General features: G+C 38.1%; 1 protein-coding gene across 1 annotated transcript in view; it reads right to left on the minus strand.

The window, feature by feature from the left end:
* Cep350 (centrosomal protein 350kDa) overlaps positions 1 to 18,953 on the minus strand; it is a 141,579-nt gene that overhangs the window by 70,479 nt on the left and 52,147 nt on the right. The window contains exons 12-17 of the mRNA XM_013015515.1: positions 15,168 to 16,243; positions 12,636 to 12,789; positions 9,392 to 9,561; positions 8,161 to 8,344; positions 3,058 to 3,260; positions 2,219 to 2,382 (exon numbers count right to left, since the gene is read on the minus strand). Of these exons, the coding sequence (XP_012870969.1) occupies positions 2,219 to 2,382; positions 3,058 to 3,260; positions 8,161 to 8,344; positions 9,392 to 9,561; positions 12,636 to 12,789; positions 15,168 to 16,243 (1,951 nt within the window). The remainder of the gene's footprint in view (positions 1 to 2,218; positions 2,383 to 3,057; positions 3,261 to 8,160; positions 8,345 to 9,391; positions 9,562 to 12,635; positions 12,790 to 15,167; positions 16,244 to 18,953) is intronic.

Below are 18,953 nucleotides of genomic sequence, written 5' to 3' on the forward strand. Positions count from 1 at the left end.
ACTCTAGCATAGCCAAAACCATCCTGAAAAAAGAACAAAGTCTATATTAAGTTTAAATGAAAGTGATTACTTAAAGCATGATAAATACTAATATAATTCAAATGTTTTAAAGGAAATAATGTTAAAACAACTGAACATTCATATAAAGGAAAAATGAAATTTTGACTCATTGCTCATTTAAAATTCCCAAATTAACCTGATAGGATCACACACTTAAAAGTAAAAACTGAAAAACATTTGGGAAGGATAAGAATATCTTTGTTCGAACATCTTAACATCTAGGGTAGGCAAAGAGCTCTTAGAAAACAAAAGGCTCAGCTGGGCATGGTGACCCAGACCTGAGATCCTAGAGCTTGGGAGACTGGGGAAGGATGCTCAAGGTTTCCATGCCTTCCTGGGCTGAATATGAACAGTGAGACCCTGTCTCAAAACCCAAAAGAGAAAAAGGTTATAGTTACAGAAAAAAAGTTAAAAACAAGATTATATCAAATTAAAACTTGCACTATAGAAAGTAATTTTAAGAATGGAAAAAGTAAACTTGATTCCAGAATTTATAAAGAATTCCTATAACTCTGCAATTAAAAGAAAATAGATTTGAAGTAAAAAAATGTAAGAATGGTCACTAAAATATACAAAAAAAGGGGCTGGGAAGGTGGCTCAGTGGTAGAGCACTTGCCTTGCATGCATGAGGCCCTGCGTTCGATTCCTTAGCACCACATAAGCAAAAAGAAAAAAGCCGGAAGTAGCGAGTGTGGCTCAAGTGGTAGAGCGCTAGCCTTGAGCTGAAGAGCGGAGGGACAGCGCCCAGGCCCAGAGTTCAAGCCCCACAACCAAACCACCCCCCCAAAAAAAAACATATATATATATATATATATATATATATATATATAAAAACAAAAAAGATGATCAACTTCATCATTCTTAAGAGAAATAAAAATTACAACCTTAACAACACTACTTCACACTCAGAATGACTACAGTTTAAAAAGACTGACAATACTAAATGATAGTAAGAACTGTGTACAACTGAAATTCTTACCTACTTCTATATGAGTATGTTACAAACATTTTGGAAAATGGTAAGGCAGCTTCTTGCAATCAAATATTTATACTGAACAAGCCATTAAAAAGCAGTTATTTTTGTAAGAAAAATGAAATATGTTGTCTACATAGAGCTATAAATCAGATTCAGAGTAGAAACATGTGTATCAACTGAATAAACAAACTGTGACATACTGATTCTTGGAATATTACTAGGCAAAAAATTAAAAAGCACTAAGTGCCTGTAATTCCAGCTACTCAGATCAGGAGGGATCATGCTTCAAGACAAGTGTGAGGCGAGAAGTTAGCAAGACCTCTACTAATCAATAATTTGGCCATGATGGTACATGATGCCTGTGATGCCAACCATGTGGAGGTAAGAGGACAAAACAGGCAAAAGCAGGAGACCCTACCTTAAAATAACTAAAGTAAAAAATGGCTGAAAGCATAGCTCAACCCTAATATGACAGGGAGTAGGAAGATATGATGTGGATAAATATTACATTTATACTAACTAAAATAGGCTAACCACAAGAGTTCAAATTATATTTTAACTTACATGAAGTTCTAGAATAGGCAAAAATAAACTCATTGTGCTAGAAATCAAAATGACAATTTCCTGGGCAGGAGTGGAGGGAGTAGCTGCAAGTGGGCATGTATCAGCTTTCTGGAGTAACTGAACAGTTCTGTATCTGGATTAGATGATTGCTAATTCGTGTGTGTGTGTGTGTGTGTGTGTGTGTGTGTGTTGGTTTAAAAAATCATCAAAACTGCATACTTTATTGAATGTCACTAAAACCTCACTTAAAAAATAAACAACGACAAAAAACAATAGCCTACCCACTGAGGAACACGGCTTAGACCTCTAGATTTTTGCCTGCTAAGCCAAAGTCCTCATTTGTCTGATTTTATCAAACACCTGAGTCTCAGAAACAAAGCATTAAAACAAAACAACTGCACTCATCTCTAACAGTCAATGAAAACAGAAAATATTAAGAATTTAATTTTCACGTTGTCATTAAAACAAAGCAATACTTAATGGAAAACAGTATTTGAGAAAGAATGACTACACAATTGTTCTTTTACCAAATGTTCTTCTACCATACGTTCTATTTTAATTAACAAAGAAAAGATGAAAAAAAAAACAGAATAATAAAGAAGACAATCCCACCAATACCTTTATGATCTGAGCCAGAGAAACACTCTCCTGCTGAGCAAGTGAAATGCCTCTAACTCTTTCCACATCTGACAGCTGTCGCACAGACTCCTCAATAGCACTCAGATAATTGAGTTCTGCTGCCATACGATGCTGGAGGCCAGCAGGAGAAAAACGCTTAGAACCTAGAGGGCATAATGATTGTCAAATGGAAAAGTTCACATGAAATTACACTTCAGATTTCTGAAATTTATTTCTTATTTTAAGAACTGAATTCATTTCTGCTTTTCTCTGTAGCAAAAACAGTGACTTAGTAATACAATGTATTTTAATAGTTATTTTGGTATCTCCTGATGCACCTGTGTAAGTGTACACACACACACACCTATAAGCACTTAGAAATACATATATGGGATATATCTTCAGGTAAGTTTTGACGAATGATGGCAACATGGGAAAAATTGCCACTATTCAATCTCTCATGCTATTCAGTATTTAAGCTCCTATACTTTTAAAAAAATAATTTAAAGAATAATCAAATTGACTTGAAATAACATATCCTTATGGCTCAATTGAAAGATAAAGAATTTTCAGGAAAAATTCACAGTTAAAAACTTCTAAGTGGGGCTGGGAAAGTGGCTCAGTGGTAGAGTGCTTGCCTTGAATGCATGAAGCCCTGGGTTCGATTCCTCAGCACCACATAAGCAGAAAAAGCTAGAAGTGGCACTGTGGCTCAAGTGGTAGAGCACTAGCTTTGAGCTGAAGAGCTCAGGGACAGTGCCCAGGCCCAGAGTTCAGGCCCCACAACCAACAAAACAAAAACAAAAACAAAAAACTTGTAAGTGCATGAATCTACTTGCCTGGTGTTGCAGCCGCCTCTGTTTTGTTTGTATCAGTGAAAGCTGCAGTGGACTTCAATCCTGTTGTAGTTGTAGGTATCACGACTGGAGACTTAGCTCTCTCTACTGAAGACCCTGGAAGGTCACACTGTAACAATTTCTGAGAACTTGGGGATAGAGGTGAAGTTGGAGTTTTCTGAGATCTTCCCTTGTCTGATGAGCCACTAGAAGTAGTTTTGTTTCATAAAGACATTAGAAAAAGGAAATGACTTCAAGAACAAGCTAAAAAAGTTGTAAGAACAATACACACTTCTTTCTTAAGCAACATTTCTAGGACCATATCCATACACGCAATACACACAATACACACACACACACACACACACACACAAAATCAACCTTACTAAAATATATAGTATACTCGAATGAATTTCCACGGTTTAACCCCTTTCAACAATTAACAATTTAACAAAATGAATACCAGAAAATCTGAAAATGTTTACTGAGATAGGTTAGAGTTGGGGGGAGGGAAACAAATGGAAAATGGAATGATGGGTGAAAAGTCCTAACACTCAATGCACATATGTAAAAATGGAACTAGGAAACTTGAGGATACAGGTAGGATTGAGACAGATGGGATGGAAGAGAATGCTAGAAGGGGTGACATTGATCAAGATATACTGTACACAGAAACTGAGATGCTGACTGGAAGCCCCTGTGTACAACTACTTACAATTATTTTCAAAATTATATTCACCAAGGACAAGAACTACATGATTATCACAATAGACACACCCAAAAAGCCTTCAACAAAATTCAACATCCATTCATATTAAAAACTTTGGAGAAACTTAGAAGGAACATTCCTTAAAACAATAAAAGCTATACATTACAGACCAATAGCCAACATCATACTAAATGGAGAAATACCAAAGCTATTTCCCCTAAAATCAGGAATAAGGCAAGGATGCCCACCCTCTTCACTCCTCTTCAAAATAGTTCTGGAATTCTTAGCCAGATCAATAAGGCAAGAAAAGGATATAAAAGGGATTCAGATTCACATAAGGAAAGAAGAAATTAAACTATCCCAATATATAGATGACTTGATCTATAGATGACTTGATCTCATATCTAACGGATCCAAAAAATTCCACTCCCAAACTCTTAGAGCTGATCAACCACTTCCGCAAAGTAGCAGGATATAAAATTAACCTACAAAAATCTTTCTGTATGCCTCAGAGAGACAAATGGTGCACATCCTTTCTGATATATGGAAGATAATTCTAAAATGCACTAGCATATGATAAATTAGGCTGGATTCTAGATACTCACATAGTGAGACCAAAAGAGGATAGTCTTAGGAGAGGATCACAAAGGTACAATAGCCAATACCTCTTCATATGTTTACATACACATGCTTACCTAATATACATACTGAAACAAACTGCCAAGACAGGGAAACAAAGGACTTTTTTCAATGTTTTTTTCTTTTTCTGATCATTCTGTATTCTTTACCTTATCTGTAGAAGGGTGGGGGGAGGGCTCAGAATCTGAGGGAAAAGGGTTAAAAAGTGCAGCTGTAGAGCACACTGGACATTGATGAAAGTGAACTATGCAACTCATGAGTGGGAATGGGAGAGAATGTGGGAACAGATGACACTATGACGCACGTAAATGTAAACCCTCTGTATATCATCTCTTTAACAACAATAAAGTAAATTTAAAAATTATATTCAATGATGAATGACTATGAGTACTCCTTTAATTTCTAGATGTTCAGTGGTAAACAAATTGGGCACAAACTGTGCCTTAAATAAAATGGGAAAGAGGGGGTCTCAATTGCTACTTCTTTCCTTCTACAATGTACAGGTATCACAAAGTCTTCTAAAATAACCATTGTGTATCAATAAAAACACAAATATATGTAAAAGACATTATCCTATAGGTGTTTTAAAATATAATTTTACAAGTTATATTTTATATATCATTTTATATTTACAGTGTAAAAATGGTTGATTCTCTCCATTGACCCAGAATCACATAAAAAATATTTTCACAATATCCATATCTATTTCACATATATTCACCTGTTTATATATAGCTTGTAAGACTATTCCTTTTCCCTATACTTTCTATTAAATAGCCTCTCAAAACAGTTAATAGTAACAACTTCTAAGGCATTTAGTGAAACATAAGTCACATGTGTAGATAGTGTTTCTCTGTCAGATAGTAAACTCATTAAAAACTTGATTTCATTATTTTTCTGGGCACTGGTGGCTCATGCTTGTAATTCTAGCTACTCAGGAGACTGAGATCTGAGGATCGAAGTTCAAAGCCCTCCTAAGGCAAAAACTCCATGAGACTCTTATCTCTAATAAACTATTCAAAAAAAGCCAGAAATGGCATTGGCACTGTGGCTCAAGTGGTAGGCAGCTCACCTTGAGCAAAAGAAGCTCAAGGACAGCACCCAGGCCCCAGGACCAGCAAGAAAAGATTAAAAAAAAAGACATTATTTCTCATCATATCAAGCATGTTGCCTTAACACTAAATTTTTATTTATTGCATAAATTATTCAGATACTGTATATAAAGTATTTGGCACAATTCAGTGATTTCTACTGGACTAAAACAAGTTTTCCTTTAGCTTCTGATAAAATTATGAGATAAAATTTAAGAAGTTTTTCCTTATAACTAGCATGAATATTTGAAAAGTAATTTTAAAAGTAATCCAGTCACTTACTTGTTTACAAAGCCTTTAATTTTCTATAGAAAGCTTGTAGAAATATTACAGTAGTGCCACCTTTTATATGTGGATGTTATGTTCCAAGAACTCCACTGAATGCCTAAAACTTTGGATAGTATCAAACTGATACATATTGTAATTCCTCCTATACATAGCTTAACTAAGTACTTTTCACATAGTACAGTGGCAATTTTTGGAATTTGCAAATTTTGCAATATGATGTGCATGAATTTCTCTTTCCTTTATGATTTTATACAGAAAATAATTCTTGTTACAAGTAGATCTTAGCGACCTCAGCATGTGACTTTTTTTAAGTCAAAATCTTTTACCTCTTTACTTAAAGGAAGCATATCCTTACTTTGGGGCCACTAGAAAGTAAAATAAAGTTTATTTCAATACAAGCACTATGAAATGCAGTGACAGCCAATCTAGTAACCAAGATGGCTACTGACAAATGGGGAGTGTATACAGCTTAAGTATACCAGATAAAGAGATGACTCACATGGGAGAAGATGAAGTTATATGGTGTGAGATTTCATTATGATACTCAGAATGATGTGTACTTTAAATTAAGAATCATTTAATATTTTTGTACCACAGCTGATCATGATTAAATTGAAACCCCAGAAAGGAAAACCACAGATAAAGAAACATTACTATATTTTGAACAGTATCTAAATTCATCTAGGGACCCTAAAAAGAATAATCATTTTAAATCACAGCACTACAGCAGACAAAGTAAGTTCTCTATTTCATTCTATGGTTTTACAAATTTAGTATCCTTTGTATAGTTTATCATTGTTTATTACCATTGCAGAAAAGATTCACTTTGACTAGCATTTCCAAAAATATGTTTATAGTGATTTCAATCACATTGTGGCTTGAGGCCAAGTCAGACAAAAACTGAATGAGACTCTATTGCAGCTAATGGCTAGGGGCAGTGACAGGAGGAGGCACAAGTAGAGGTTCACAGCCTCGGTTGGCGTCATCATAAACTGAACCTTGAAAAGTAAACAGGGCACAAAGGGGATGGCTCAAGAGGCAGAGTGCCTGTCTAGCAACCGCAGGGCCCTAATTTTAACACCTAGTACTACAGACAAAAAAAAAAAAAAAAAGAAGGAGAAGAGCAAGGGAAAAGTAAGGGAGGAAAATAAGGAGTAAATGAAGAAAGATGATTCTTTTTTGGGGGGGATGTGGGGGGGGAATCCGGTCGTGGGGCCTGAACTCTAGACCTGGCACTGTCCCTCAGCTCTTCAGCTCAAGGCTAGCGCTCTTGAGCCACAGACCACTTCAAGCTTTTTTCTTTTTGCTTATGTGGTGCTGAGGAATCGAACCCAGGGCTTCAGGCATGCAAGGCAAGCGCTCCACCACTGAGCCAACTTCCCAGCCCTGAAGAAAGATGATTCTGTTTCCTTAGAGCCTCAATTTCTAGAAGGACAGAATCAGTGCATACTTAAAGTCATGTGAACAAAAGAACAGCAACTACACAGGAAGCAATGACTACAGTTCATTTGTAAACAGCAAGGTAAGTAGTAAATAATGTTAAAAAGATTTGAGCAAGTGTTGAGGTCAGCAATAAGAGTGATATTTCAAAATCTGGGTGTTTTTTGTTGTTGTTGTTGTTTTGTTTTGGTTGTGGGGCCTGAACTCTGGGTCTGGGTGCTGTCCCTCAGCTCTTCAGCTCAAGGCTAGTGCCCTACCACTAGAGCCACAGCACCACTTCTGGGTTTTTCTGCTTATGTGATGCTGAGGAATCAAACCCAGGGCCTCATGCATGCAAGGCAATCACACTACCACTGAGCCACCTTCCCAGACCTTAAAATCTGGTTTTGAGTGGTTAGTCAGCCAGCACAGGAGAGAAAAGCTCAGAGGAATAAATAATATCAACCCTATGACAAAAAGATACTAAGAAGTTGTATTTAAAGAGTTGAAGAAATAGCTGAGAAGAAAATTTTGTAGACAAGGAAATAAGATACTTTATGGTAGTTCAGTGAAAACTCTTCAAGTTGAATTAGGTTGTTCGAGTTGATGGGGTAATTGTCTTTTCAAAGCACTTCATTCTAGGAAAGTAGATGCTTTTGCAAAAAACAGTCAAGTATACCATGGCAATAAAGGGCTTTCAGGCACAAAACTAGTTATATTTGAGGCACAAAATTCCTAGAAAGATTAGAGCAATTAAAGTGAAAGGTGACCACATTCTAAAATATAGTCTAGAGCTATGAGCGAAGTCATAAAGTCTACTATTTACAACATACACGATCTACAGTAGCTCAGACATGCATAGTTAACTGTTAAGTTGAAATTTACCAAATAGATTCTTCACACTATTATGTTAATACTATTATGTTAATTATATGTGAATCAAAATATAAAATACTATACCTCACAGAATGCCCAGAAAGTTCTTCTAAAGTGCTTTCAGTGTCAAAAATCTGCTCATAATCTTTAGCAGAAAGTTTACTACTGGTCCTAGATTTCTTTCCTTGATGGGAGCCACCTTCTGAACTAGATTGCACTTTTTCCTCATCAAGTAAGTTCTGAACATTTCCAGTGAATGAATCAAACCCTGGAACACAAATTTCTTATAAATATGACTGACATTAGAGACACTGAGCTATATAGCTAACCTATAGATTTTAATAAAATACTTGAAAAATATGGACAAAAATACTTGAAATTTTAACTTATTTTAAAATGTGTTTTCTAGACCTAAAATAAAGCACTTAATCTTTCTGCTCATTTAAGAAAGTGAAGTCTTCCATCAATACCTTCTACTTGATATTAATAAACAGCTCTTTATTCAACCAGTAATACAACCAAAAAATAAGGATTTTTAAAGATAAAATGCTGAGATAAGAGAAAAATAGTATTAGTTCCCAACATAGTTACACAATTCTTCTTGAAAATTCCATAGTAAAAACTGTGTAGCCAGATTCATAAAAAATGTTTATATTCTCTGATTAAGAATAAACTTACTTTGCCAATTACTGATGGCTCACACCTATAATACTAGCAACTCAGGAGGCTGAGATCTAAGAATCATAGTTCAAAGCCAGGCCAGGCAAGAAAGTCTATGAGACTCTTATCTCCACTTAATCACCAAAAAGACAAAAGTGGAGCTGTGGTTCAAGCAGCAGAGCCCCAGTCTTGAACAAAAAAGCTCAGGATTCAAGCCCCAAGACTGGCACAAAAATAAATAAATAAATAACCTTACTTTGTAGGGATATATCCTATTGAGATTATTGAAAAATTATTTTTTGCCTCAGTTATATTTTTGGATAGGGTCTCACATTTTTGACTAGGCTATCCTTGGATCATAATCCTTCCTATGCTTCCCACACAACTGAAACTATAGACATGCACTAATACATCCAGTTTGTTTGTTGAGATGGGTTCAGCCAAGTTTTTACCCTGTCTGGGCTCAATTATAATCATCTTGATGTCTACCTCCTGAGTAGCTGGTATTACAGGAATATACCACCATACCTGGCCTACACTTCTTTACTATCATGAAGAAATTCCTCTAACTTCTTATAGAATCAAATCATAACTTTAGAGCACTACCATAAAATCACTGGTAAGAGAAAAAGTCACCATGCATAATTCCACTTACATTCCATTTTTTCCTTTTTTCCCTTCTTTCCTTTCGAAGTAGATGAATGAGATGATGCAACAGACAGGGCTCCTGATGAGTGCTGAGAAGTAACATCCGTAGAAGAAACATCATATGCAAGTTTTCTGCTAGAATGGCCCTCTTGAATGCTTAAATTGCTACCAATAATACTGTAAAGAAAAAGTAAAAGTGGCTGAAGAAAAAAATATGGAGTCTGAGTGAGGTTACAATTCTATTTTTAAGCAACTTTGAATGTGTAGAACAGACACAATAACCAAGCCTATCCCTGACAAGAAGTTGCTAAAAGTAAAAGGAATGTCCCAAGAATATTGTGAGAACTAACTCCCTTTATGAATTTTGTGGTAGTGTATAGAGATGTCAACTAGAGGGCAACAGAGTACTGAAACAGAGCAAATACAAGAAACAGGATCTCTGGGAAGGTGACTCAGTGGTAGAGCATGCCTAAGGCCCTGGGTTTGATTCCTCAGCACCACATAAGCAAAAAGTAAAAAGCCGGAAGTGGTGATGTGGCTCAAGTGGTAGAACACTAGCCTTGAGCTGAAAGAGCTGAGGGACAGCGCCCAGGCCCAGAGTTCAGGCCCCATGACCGGACCCAAAAAAAAAAGAAAACATTTAAAAGGGCTGGGAAGGTGGCTCAGTGGTAGAGTGCTTGCCTTGCATGCATGAGGCCCTGGGTTCGATTCCCAAGCATCCATAGCAAAAAAAAAAAAAAAAAAAGAAAAAAGCCAGAAGTAGCACTGTGGCTCAAGTGGTAGAGCGCTAGCCTTGAGCTGAAGAGCTGAGGGACAGGCCCAAGCTCAGAGTTCAGACGCCACAACCGGACCCAAAAAGAAAACAAAAAAGAAAAAAAGAAACAGGATCATCTTGTTAGAAGCCTTTAAATAAAGGTAATGACTTTGAGCACAGAACTCTATGTGTCTTCTTATTTTTACTGATACAAAAAGTGGTTCATGTATACTTCGTATTAAACTTTTTATTAAGTAAACTTATAAAAATCAAGAAAATAAGAAAAAGGTCTTAAAACATGGTTAAACTAAAGACATTTAAAAATCTATTTAAGCCAGGTGCAGGTGGCTCACACCTGTAATCCTCACTACTCAGGAGGCTGAGATCTGAGGATCACAGTTCAAAGGCAGCCTGGGCAGGAAAGTCCATAAGACTCTTATCTCCAATTAACCACCAGAAAACGGGAAATGGCACTGTGGCTCAAGTGGTAGAGAGCACGCCTTGAGCTGAAAAGCTGAGGGACAGCACCCAGGCCCCGAGTACAAGCCCTATGACTGACAAAAAAAAAAAAAAGAAAGAAATCTATTTAATCGCCAGAAGAATTTAACTATAACCAAAGGTGGCTTCCATTCTTCTTTTTTCCTTGTCAGTATAAAGCCCAGATTGTTCTCTATGGCTCAATTTATTATTCAGAAAAATGTCAGGTGAATTGTTTACTAAAGCTGAGCCAATATAAATAAACTAGTATTTCAGATGTGGGAGAGAAAAAATAGGATGTTGAATACCACAAAGTTTGGTCTCTATTTCTACACAACTTTGTAATTTTATACAGCATAACTATTTCTCTCCAGTAAGTTTACAGAGAATACTAACATTAACCTGCAGATAAAATGCATTAAATCATATTAATTGATGATGTAAGTGTCACAGCATTAAATCTTTTAAAGTATTTTAAAGATCTTTTCTTATAGCTCAAAAGTTAAAACTATACCTTTCCTTTTATAATTTTAATAAGATTTGTTTTTCTTCTTCCAATTATATCTAATTTTTGTGAGCTCATCAAATAATTTTATGTGGACTATAACTTTGGTGTGCAAAAAATATGAAGAATCGCATGTTAATTTTAATTAACTAAATATACTAATGTAATTAGTATTTTCATTTGTTTATTTATTTATTTATTTATTTTGCCGGTCCTGGGGCCTGAACTCTGGGCCTAGGTGCTGTCCCTTAGCTTTTCAGCTCAAGACTAGCACTCTACCACTTAAGCCACAACACCACTTCCAGTTTTTTTCTGTTTATGTGGTGCTGAGGAATAGAACCCAGGGCCTCACGCATGCTAGGCAAGCACTCTACCACAGAGCCACCTTCCCAGCCCCCTATTTTCATTTATTTTAACCATTTAAAAAAAAAATTCTTTCCAGCAAAGTCTAATTCACTTAATAAGTCATTTCAGTTTCTGCTCTAAAACAGGAATATTATCAATATCATACCCATTCAGGCTATTTAAAAAAATAAGTTAATATAAAGCCTTGCAGTTCTATGCCTTGCATGTTGAATGCTCCTAATTATCTGATGGCCAGGCTCTGGTGGCTCATGCTTACTATAATCCTAGCTACTCAGGAGGATGAGATCTGAGGATCACGGTTCAAATCCAGCCCAGGCAGGAAAGTCAGTGAGACTCTTATCTCTAATAAACCACTAGAAAACTGGAAGTGGCACTGTGGCTCAAGTGGTAAAGCACTCTCCTTGAGCTGAAGAGCGCAGGGACAGGACCCAAGCCCAGAGTTCAAGGCCCACAACCAACAACAACAACAAATATTATTGGATGTTGCCAGGCACCAATGGCTCAAACCTATAATCCTAGCTAGTCAGGAGGCTGAGATCTGAGGATCATGGTTCAAAGCCAGCCCGGGCAAGAAAGTCCATGAGACTCTTATATCCAATAAACCACTAGAAAACCGGAAGTGGCACTGTGGCTCAAGTGGTAAAGCGTTCGCCTTGAGCTGAAGAGCATAGGGACAGCGCCCAAGCCCAGAGTTCCAGCCCCACAACCGACCAAAATGCATGAGGCCCTGGGTTTGATTCCTCAGCGCCACATAAACAGAAAAAAAAAAAGGCCGGAAGTGGTGGTGTGGCTCAAGTGGTAGAGCGCTAGCCTTGAGCTGAAGAGCTGAGGGACAGCACCCAGGCCCAGAGTTCAGGCCCCATGACCAGACCCTCCCCCCCGCAAAAAAAAAGAATGCTGGGATGCAGGCAGGTACTAATATTTTCTCCATTTTAAAATTAAGGAAACTTATGCATAAAGAGATTAAGTGATATGCACAAATACTAAGCAACTAATAATGAGATTTTAAGGATTTAAAACCAGAGTCCATGTTCTTCTACATATAGCCTCTAAATGTATCATTCAACAAGAAATTTTGACTTATTCTCAAGCCATAGTTCTTATTTGTACATTTATTTTACTCTTCAGATTTTAGTCCATGTTGCTTACTTAGATTCAAGAGCTGACTTTTTTTCTGTCAAAGTTCCACTCCCTGGAGAGGAGACAAAATCATCTTCATATGAAACACTGCTTAAAGGGGTTGTGAGGGCACTCAAAGGCTGGGATGCTGATGTTCCTCTTTCTAATCTGTCTTCAAAACCAGCTAAAAGAAATAATTGAAGCATAGTTAAAAACTAAATTTAAAAAAACTATCAGCAAAGCAAAGCATTCTAGAAAATAGAGATTAATGATATGTAGAAAGAATCTTGTTTGCTTTTACCTGGGCCTATTTTCAATTTACCTTCTTATCTAGCAAGGTATATTTTGAATATTTTATTAGGAAAATTTTCAAATATAAATGAAAATAACACAATATAGGGAAATCAAAGTATCCATTACTCTATTTCAACAATGACCAATACATAAGCCATCATTAAAACTCCTATTCCTCGCATCCCTGTCTCAGAGTATTTTGAAACATCCTATATAACATAGTATTTCATATCTCAACATTTCAGTATAACTATAAAAAAAAATAGCCGGGCATCAGGGGCTCATGCCTGTAATCCTAGCTACTCAGAAGGTTGAGATGTGAGGTCAAAGCCAGCGGAAAGTCCGTGAGACTCTTATCTCCAATAAACCATTCAAAAAACCGAAAGTGGCACTGTGGCTCAAGTGGTAGAGCACTTGCTTTGAGCTGTAGAGCTCAGGGAAAGTGTCCCGGCCCAGAGTTCAAGCCCCACGACTGACCAAAAAAAAAAAAGAAAAATCGAGCTGAGTGCTGGTGGTTCATGCCTATTATCCTTATCTACTCAGAAGTCTAGGACCTGAGGATTATAGTTCAAGGCCAGCTCAGACAGAAATGTCTGTGTGACTAAGTCTCAAAAAAACAACAACAACAAAAAAAAAAACAGGCCAGGCACCGGTGGCTCACACCTCAGGAGGCTGAGATCTGAGGATCATGGTTCAAAGCCAGCCAGGGCAGGAAACTCCATGAGACACTTATCTCCAATAAACCACTAGAAAATCAGAAGTGGCACTGTGGCTCAAGTGGTAGAGCGCTCCCCTTGAGCTGAAGAGCACAGAGACAGCGCCCAAGCCCAGAGTTCAAGCTCCATGACTGACAAAAAAAAGAGAGAGAGAGAGAGAGAGCAACATTATATAAAAGATTGTATAAGATCATAAAGAAGTACTTAAATATAAACATAAATCCTAGAAAATAGCAATGTAACAGCCAGTTGAGCCTAAGAGATATAAATGAGAGATTCATTTGTCATAATTTGCTTACTCTTTAGAGTAAAAACTTCCAATAAGTTCTAAAGCTATGGTAGTATAAGCTGGATAGAATCCACCAAAATAAAATAGAAAGAGCCAGGCGGGTGGCTCATGCTTGTAATCCTAGCTACTCAGGAGGCTGAGAGCTGAGGATCATGGTTCAAAGCCAGCCTGGGCAGGAAAATCCATGAGATTCTTATTTCCAATTACCACCAGAAAACCAGAAGTGGCACTGTGGCTAAAGTGGTAGAGTGCTCGTTTTGAGCTTCCTGAAGAGCTCAGGGACAGCATCCAGGGCCACAGTTCAAGCCCCATGACTGACAAAAATAAAAATTAAAAATAAAAAGAGAAAGCGACTTAAAAGGAACTAAACCTTCACCAAAGAGGGAAGTTGGGATGCAGAACTACATAATAAAAAGACAAATTTAGAAGCTAGTCTTAGAGAAGATGAAAACATAGCTCAATGGTAGAGAACCTGCCAAGGATGTACAAGGATTTACAAGGCCCAGGGTCCAACCCCCAGAACTATATACATATACACATACATACATATATATCTTAAGCCTCAAAAAATATACATATAGCTACATTGTTCTTCAAAGCCTAAAATTTGTTTTAGCAAACAATATTTCTGTAATTTCTATGTAATTGCCCTTTTCAATTCTTAACCACTATATTATCAGGAGTCACAAGTCACTGGTTTAGAAACATACTTGAGCCAGGTACCAGTGGCTCACACCTATACTACTAGCTACTCAGGAGGCTGAAATCTGAGGATTGCAATTTGAAGCCAGCCCAGAGAGAAAAGTCTGTGAGACTCTTATCTCCAATTAACCAGAATGGATGGAAGTAGAGCTGTGGCTCAAATTGTAGAGCACCAGCCTTGAGCCAAAAAGCTAAGGGACAGTGTCCAATCTTTAATATAAATAATAATACACACACAAAAACAAACATATTTAACTTGTCTAAATATGTAAGTATGGCCACAGAAAAACTAATATAGGCTTGATATATATGCAATACTCAATACAACACCTATGAGTTTCTCTATATCAAAATTTCTGTAACTACCTATTTTATGACAACAAAAACTACAAAATAAAAATTTTAAAATTCAACTATTAATGCTCTAGTTAAATAATCTTGTAGATACTCTCCAATATTCAAGTAATGAAAATGAAAAATGTTGTGGGCTTAGTACAAATTTTGTATAGAAATTATAAAAATAAATAATTCATCTTAAGATAACATCCAGATAGTACTCACCTTTACTTTTCTCTCCTTTTCCATATAGCTGATATGATTTGGTAAAAATATTAATGACACTATGTGGGCTTCCCTTTGCCAATTCTTCCCATGGTCCTTTGCTATGCATCTCACCTAGATGCCCAAAAAGTGGCAAAAATTTCTCAGCTTCCTTCTGAAACTCTTTGATGGGCTCATAAGGATTTTTTTCTCCAGCACAAAATTCTTTCTCTTTTAAAATTTCTGCTACCTTCAAAAGAGGCTGTCTATCCCGGCCACCTTCTTCTTCAGAGAGACTCCCTTCACTAAGAAGAGGCCCTTCACTAACTGAGTCTGTGCTGGAGCCAACAGATCTTTTGGCTTTTTCTTGAGAACCAGCTTGTACATCAGAGCCAGAAGAGTCAGTCTGTCTCTTACACAACTGTGCCAGCAGCCCTCCTGGTTTGGGACCAGGGGATCTCATTCTGAAGCTTGATATGGCACTCTGAGGTCTTATCATCTCAGGAAGCTTTTTAAATTCACTAAGGTTGCCTACACCAGGAAGATCATCATCAAAAGTTGCATGAGATACACAGGTTCCTAACATCTTTTGAATTCGGGCCGAGAAAACATCTTCTGTATCTTCTTTTACAGGTGGACTTAAAGCTTTGGTCCAAGGTCCATCTTCTTGAGGTGCTTGCTGTACATCAAACTCAGCGTTCCAAACTGATCCATAGTTAATGTTGGCTCCAGCTAATTTTTTGGCTTCACTTTCAATCCTGCTAGACAAAGAAGCAGCTGTTGCCTTCAAGGCTTCAATACGATCCAGTTTACTCTTATATTGGCTGGCACTAGGTTTTAACAAGGCATCTGGATTTACAGCTGGTGAGGTCAGAAACGGTTGAGGTGTAAAACTTAATGGTCCTGAAGCCATATTATGACTCTTCTTGGCTGGTAAAATAGATTCAAAATCCTTGTGCAAAATTCCTACATGTTCTAAATTCAAGAGATGGGAGAGTAAATTTCCAGCTGTTCCAACAAGAGGCTGTGGTTGGGAACTGTGAATTTGTGGGCTCAATCTGTCAGGCTGCATCCATGTAGGGTCCACCAAGTCTCTTCTGTAAATGGAAGTTACAATTTGTTATTTAACACAGCAACTCATAAAGCATTTTTTTCTCTGTTCTTGCTGAGGGGGGGAACAAGTCCAGGGGCTTAGTCAAGCACTCTACCACTGTGAGACATCCCAAGCCCAAATCATCATTATTTTGTTAATTTTATTTCCCTCTAACACCTCAAAGTAATGCATATATACTTGAAACAAATGGACTAGGGTAATTATAGCTCAAGTGGTAAAGACTGCTTGCTGTCTAACAAGCACAAGTCTCTTAAAAGCGTAAAATTATTCACAGCTAAAGAATGAAAATGAGCCATTAATATGTTTGCTTATATTTATACCCTTCCTAACCATCCATCTATCTCTATCTATCTGTCTGTCTGTCTGAGTCTCTATCTGTATCTAAATCTATGTTATGCTTTGGGTGGTTTTGTTTGAACAAAAGTAAGATTACAGAGGCCACTGGTGGCATACATCTGTAATCCTAGATACTCAGGAGGCTGAGATCTCAGGATCACAGTTCAAAGCCAGCCAGCTTATCTCAATAAACTACTCAAAAAAGCCAGAAGCGGAATTTGGCTCAAGTGGTAGAATACTAGCCTTTCAAAGAGGCTCAGGGTCAGCACCTAGGCCCAGAGTTCAAACTCCTGGACCAGAGAGGGGAGGTGGAGTGTGGCAGGCAGAATCGCATCATAATATGGCTTAGCAAACTGCTTTTTTTATTTTTTTAAACCAGTCCTAGGGCTTGAATTCAGGGCTAGAGCACTGTCCCTGAGCTTCTTTTGCTCAAGGCTAGCACTCTACCATTTGAGCCACAATGCCACTTCCGGATTTTTCTGTTTATGTGGTACTGAGAAATCGAACCCAGGGCTTCATGTATGCTAGGCTAACACTCTACCACTAAGTTACATTCCCAGCCCTATAGGTTATTTTTGTTTTTGCTTTTCCTTAAACTCTGGGTCTGGGAGCTATCTCTGAGTTCCTTTTGCTCAAGGTTAGTGCTCTACCACTTGAGCCACAGCTCCACTTCCAGCACACTGCTTTTTTTGTTTGTTTGTATTTTGGTCAGTCATGGGCATGAGGCTTGAACTCTGGGCTTGGGCACTGTCCCTGCGCTCTTCAGCTCAAGGCCAGCGCTCTATTGCGTGAGCCACAGTGCCACTTCTGGTTTTCTAGTGGTTTATTGGAGATAAAGAGTCTCACGGAGTTTCCTGCCCAGGATGGCTTTGAACTGTGATTCTCAGATCTCAACCTCCTGAGTAGCTAGGATTACAGGCATGAGCCACCGGCACCTAGCAAGCACAGTGCTTTTTATCAACCAAGATATTAACTACTGGGGCTAGAAAGGTGGCTCAGTGGTAGAGCGCTTGCCTTGCATGCCTGAGGCCCTGGGTTCGATTCCTCAGCACCACATAAGGAAAAAGAAAAAAGCCGGAAGTGGTGCTGTGGTAGAGCACTAGCCTTGAGCTGAAGAGCTGAGGGACAGCGCCCAGGCCCACAGTTCAGGTCCCACAACCGGACCCAAAAAAAAAAAAAAGATATTAACTATTAAAAGAATAATATCAAGCCTGGCACCAGTGGCTCATGCTTGTAATCCTAGCTGCTGAAGAGGCTGAGATCTGACGATCGTGGTTCAAAACCAGCCCGGACAAGGAAAGTCCGTGAGACTCTTATCTCCAATAAACCACCAGAAAACCGGAAGTGGCGCTGTGGCTCAAACAGTAGAGCACCCACCTTGAGCTGAAGAGCTGAGGGACAGCGCCCAAGCTCAGAGTTCAAGCCCCATGACTGACAAAAAAAGAATAATATCAAGCTTTGTACTTGGTCTTATGCACTATTTTTAGTTGATGACATGAAGATACACATCAAATCTGCAGGTGACAGAAAACTGGGAGCCATAGCTGCCACAAAAAAAAAAAGACCAAATTTGATTCAAAATCATTTATAAAGGCTGAAAATTCAGACTAAACTAAAATGTTAAGTGCCACCAGGAAGAGAGTAACCAAAGTGATAAAGAAACAGGTAAGTATGTCAAACAAGATTTGGTTGACAGTTTAGTTATAGCATTCTTTCATACTGACGGGCTACAAAAAAAAAGAAACAACTGAAAGAAAACTAGAAGCTGGGTGCTGGTGGCTCACACCTGTAATCCTAGCTATTCAGGAGACTGAGATCTGAGGATCGTGGTTCAAAGGCAGCCCTGGCAGGAAAGTTCGTGAAACTCTTACCTCCAATTAACCACCAGAAAACCAGAAGTGGCACTGTGGCTTAGGTGGCAGAGCACTTGCCTTGAGCTAAAGAGCTCAGGGACAGCGCACAGGCCCAGAGTTCAAGCCCATGAGGGACCAAAAAGGAAAAACAAAGAAAACTAGAATATAGATTATATGTCACAGAATACAGGCTGTTAAAAATGAAAGACATTATGGTCTAAGCTAAGCTACTAGTAATAAGAATACAAAGGAAATTATAGCATCCTGAGATATTAATGAAGGCTAGCCAAGGCACATATGTATAACCCTAGTGAGGAAAATTTTTAAAAAGTTCTGGAAGTGTGGCTCAAGAAGTAGTATGCAGGGGCTGGGAAGGTGGCTCAGTGGTAGAGCGCTTGCCTTACATGCCTGAGGCCCTGGGTTCAATTCCTCAGCACCACATAAACAAAAAGAAAAAAGCCGGAAGTGGTGCTGTGGCTCAAGTGGTAGAGCGCTAGCCTTGAG

Source organism: Dipodomys ordii, unplaced genomic scaffold (assembly GCF_000151885.1).
Source record: "Dipodomys ordii isolate 6190 unplaced genomic scaffold, Dord_2.0 Scaffold27, whole genome shotgun sequence".
Classification (NCBI taxonomy): domain Eukaryota; kingdom Metazoa; phylum Chordata; class Mammalia; order Rodentia; family Heteromyidae; genus Dipodomys; species Dipodomys ordii.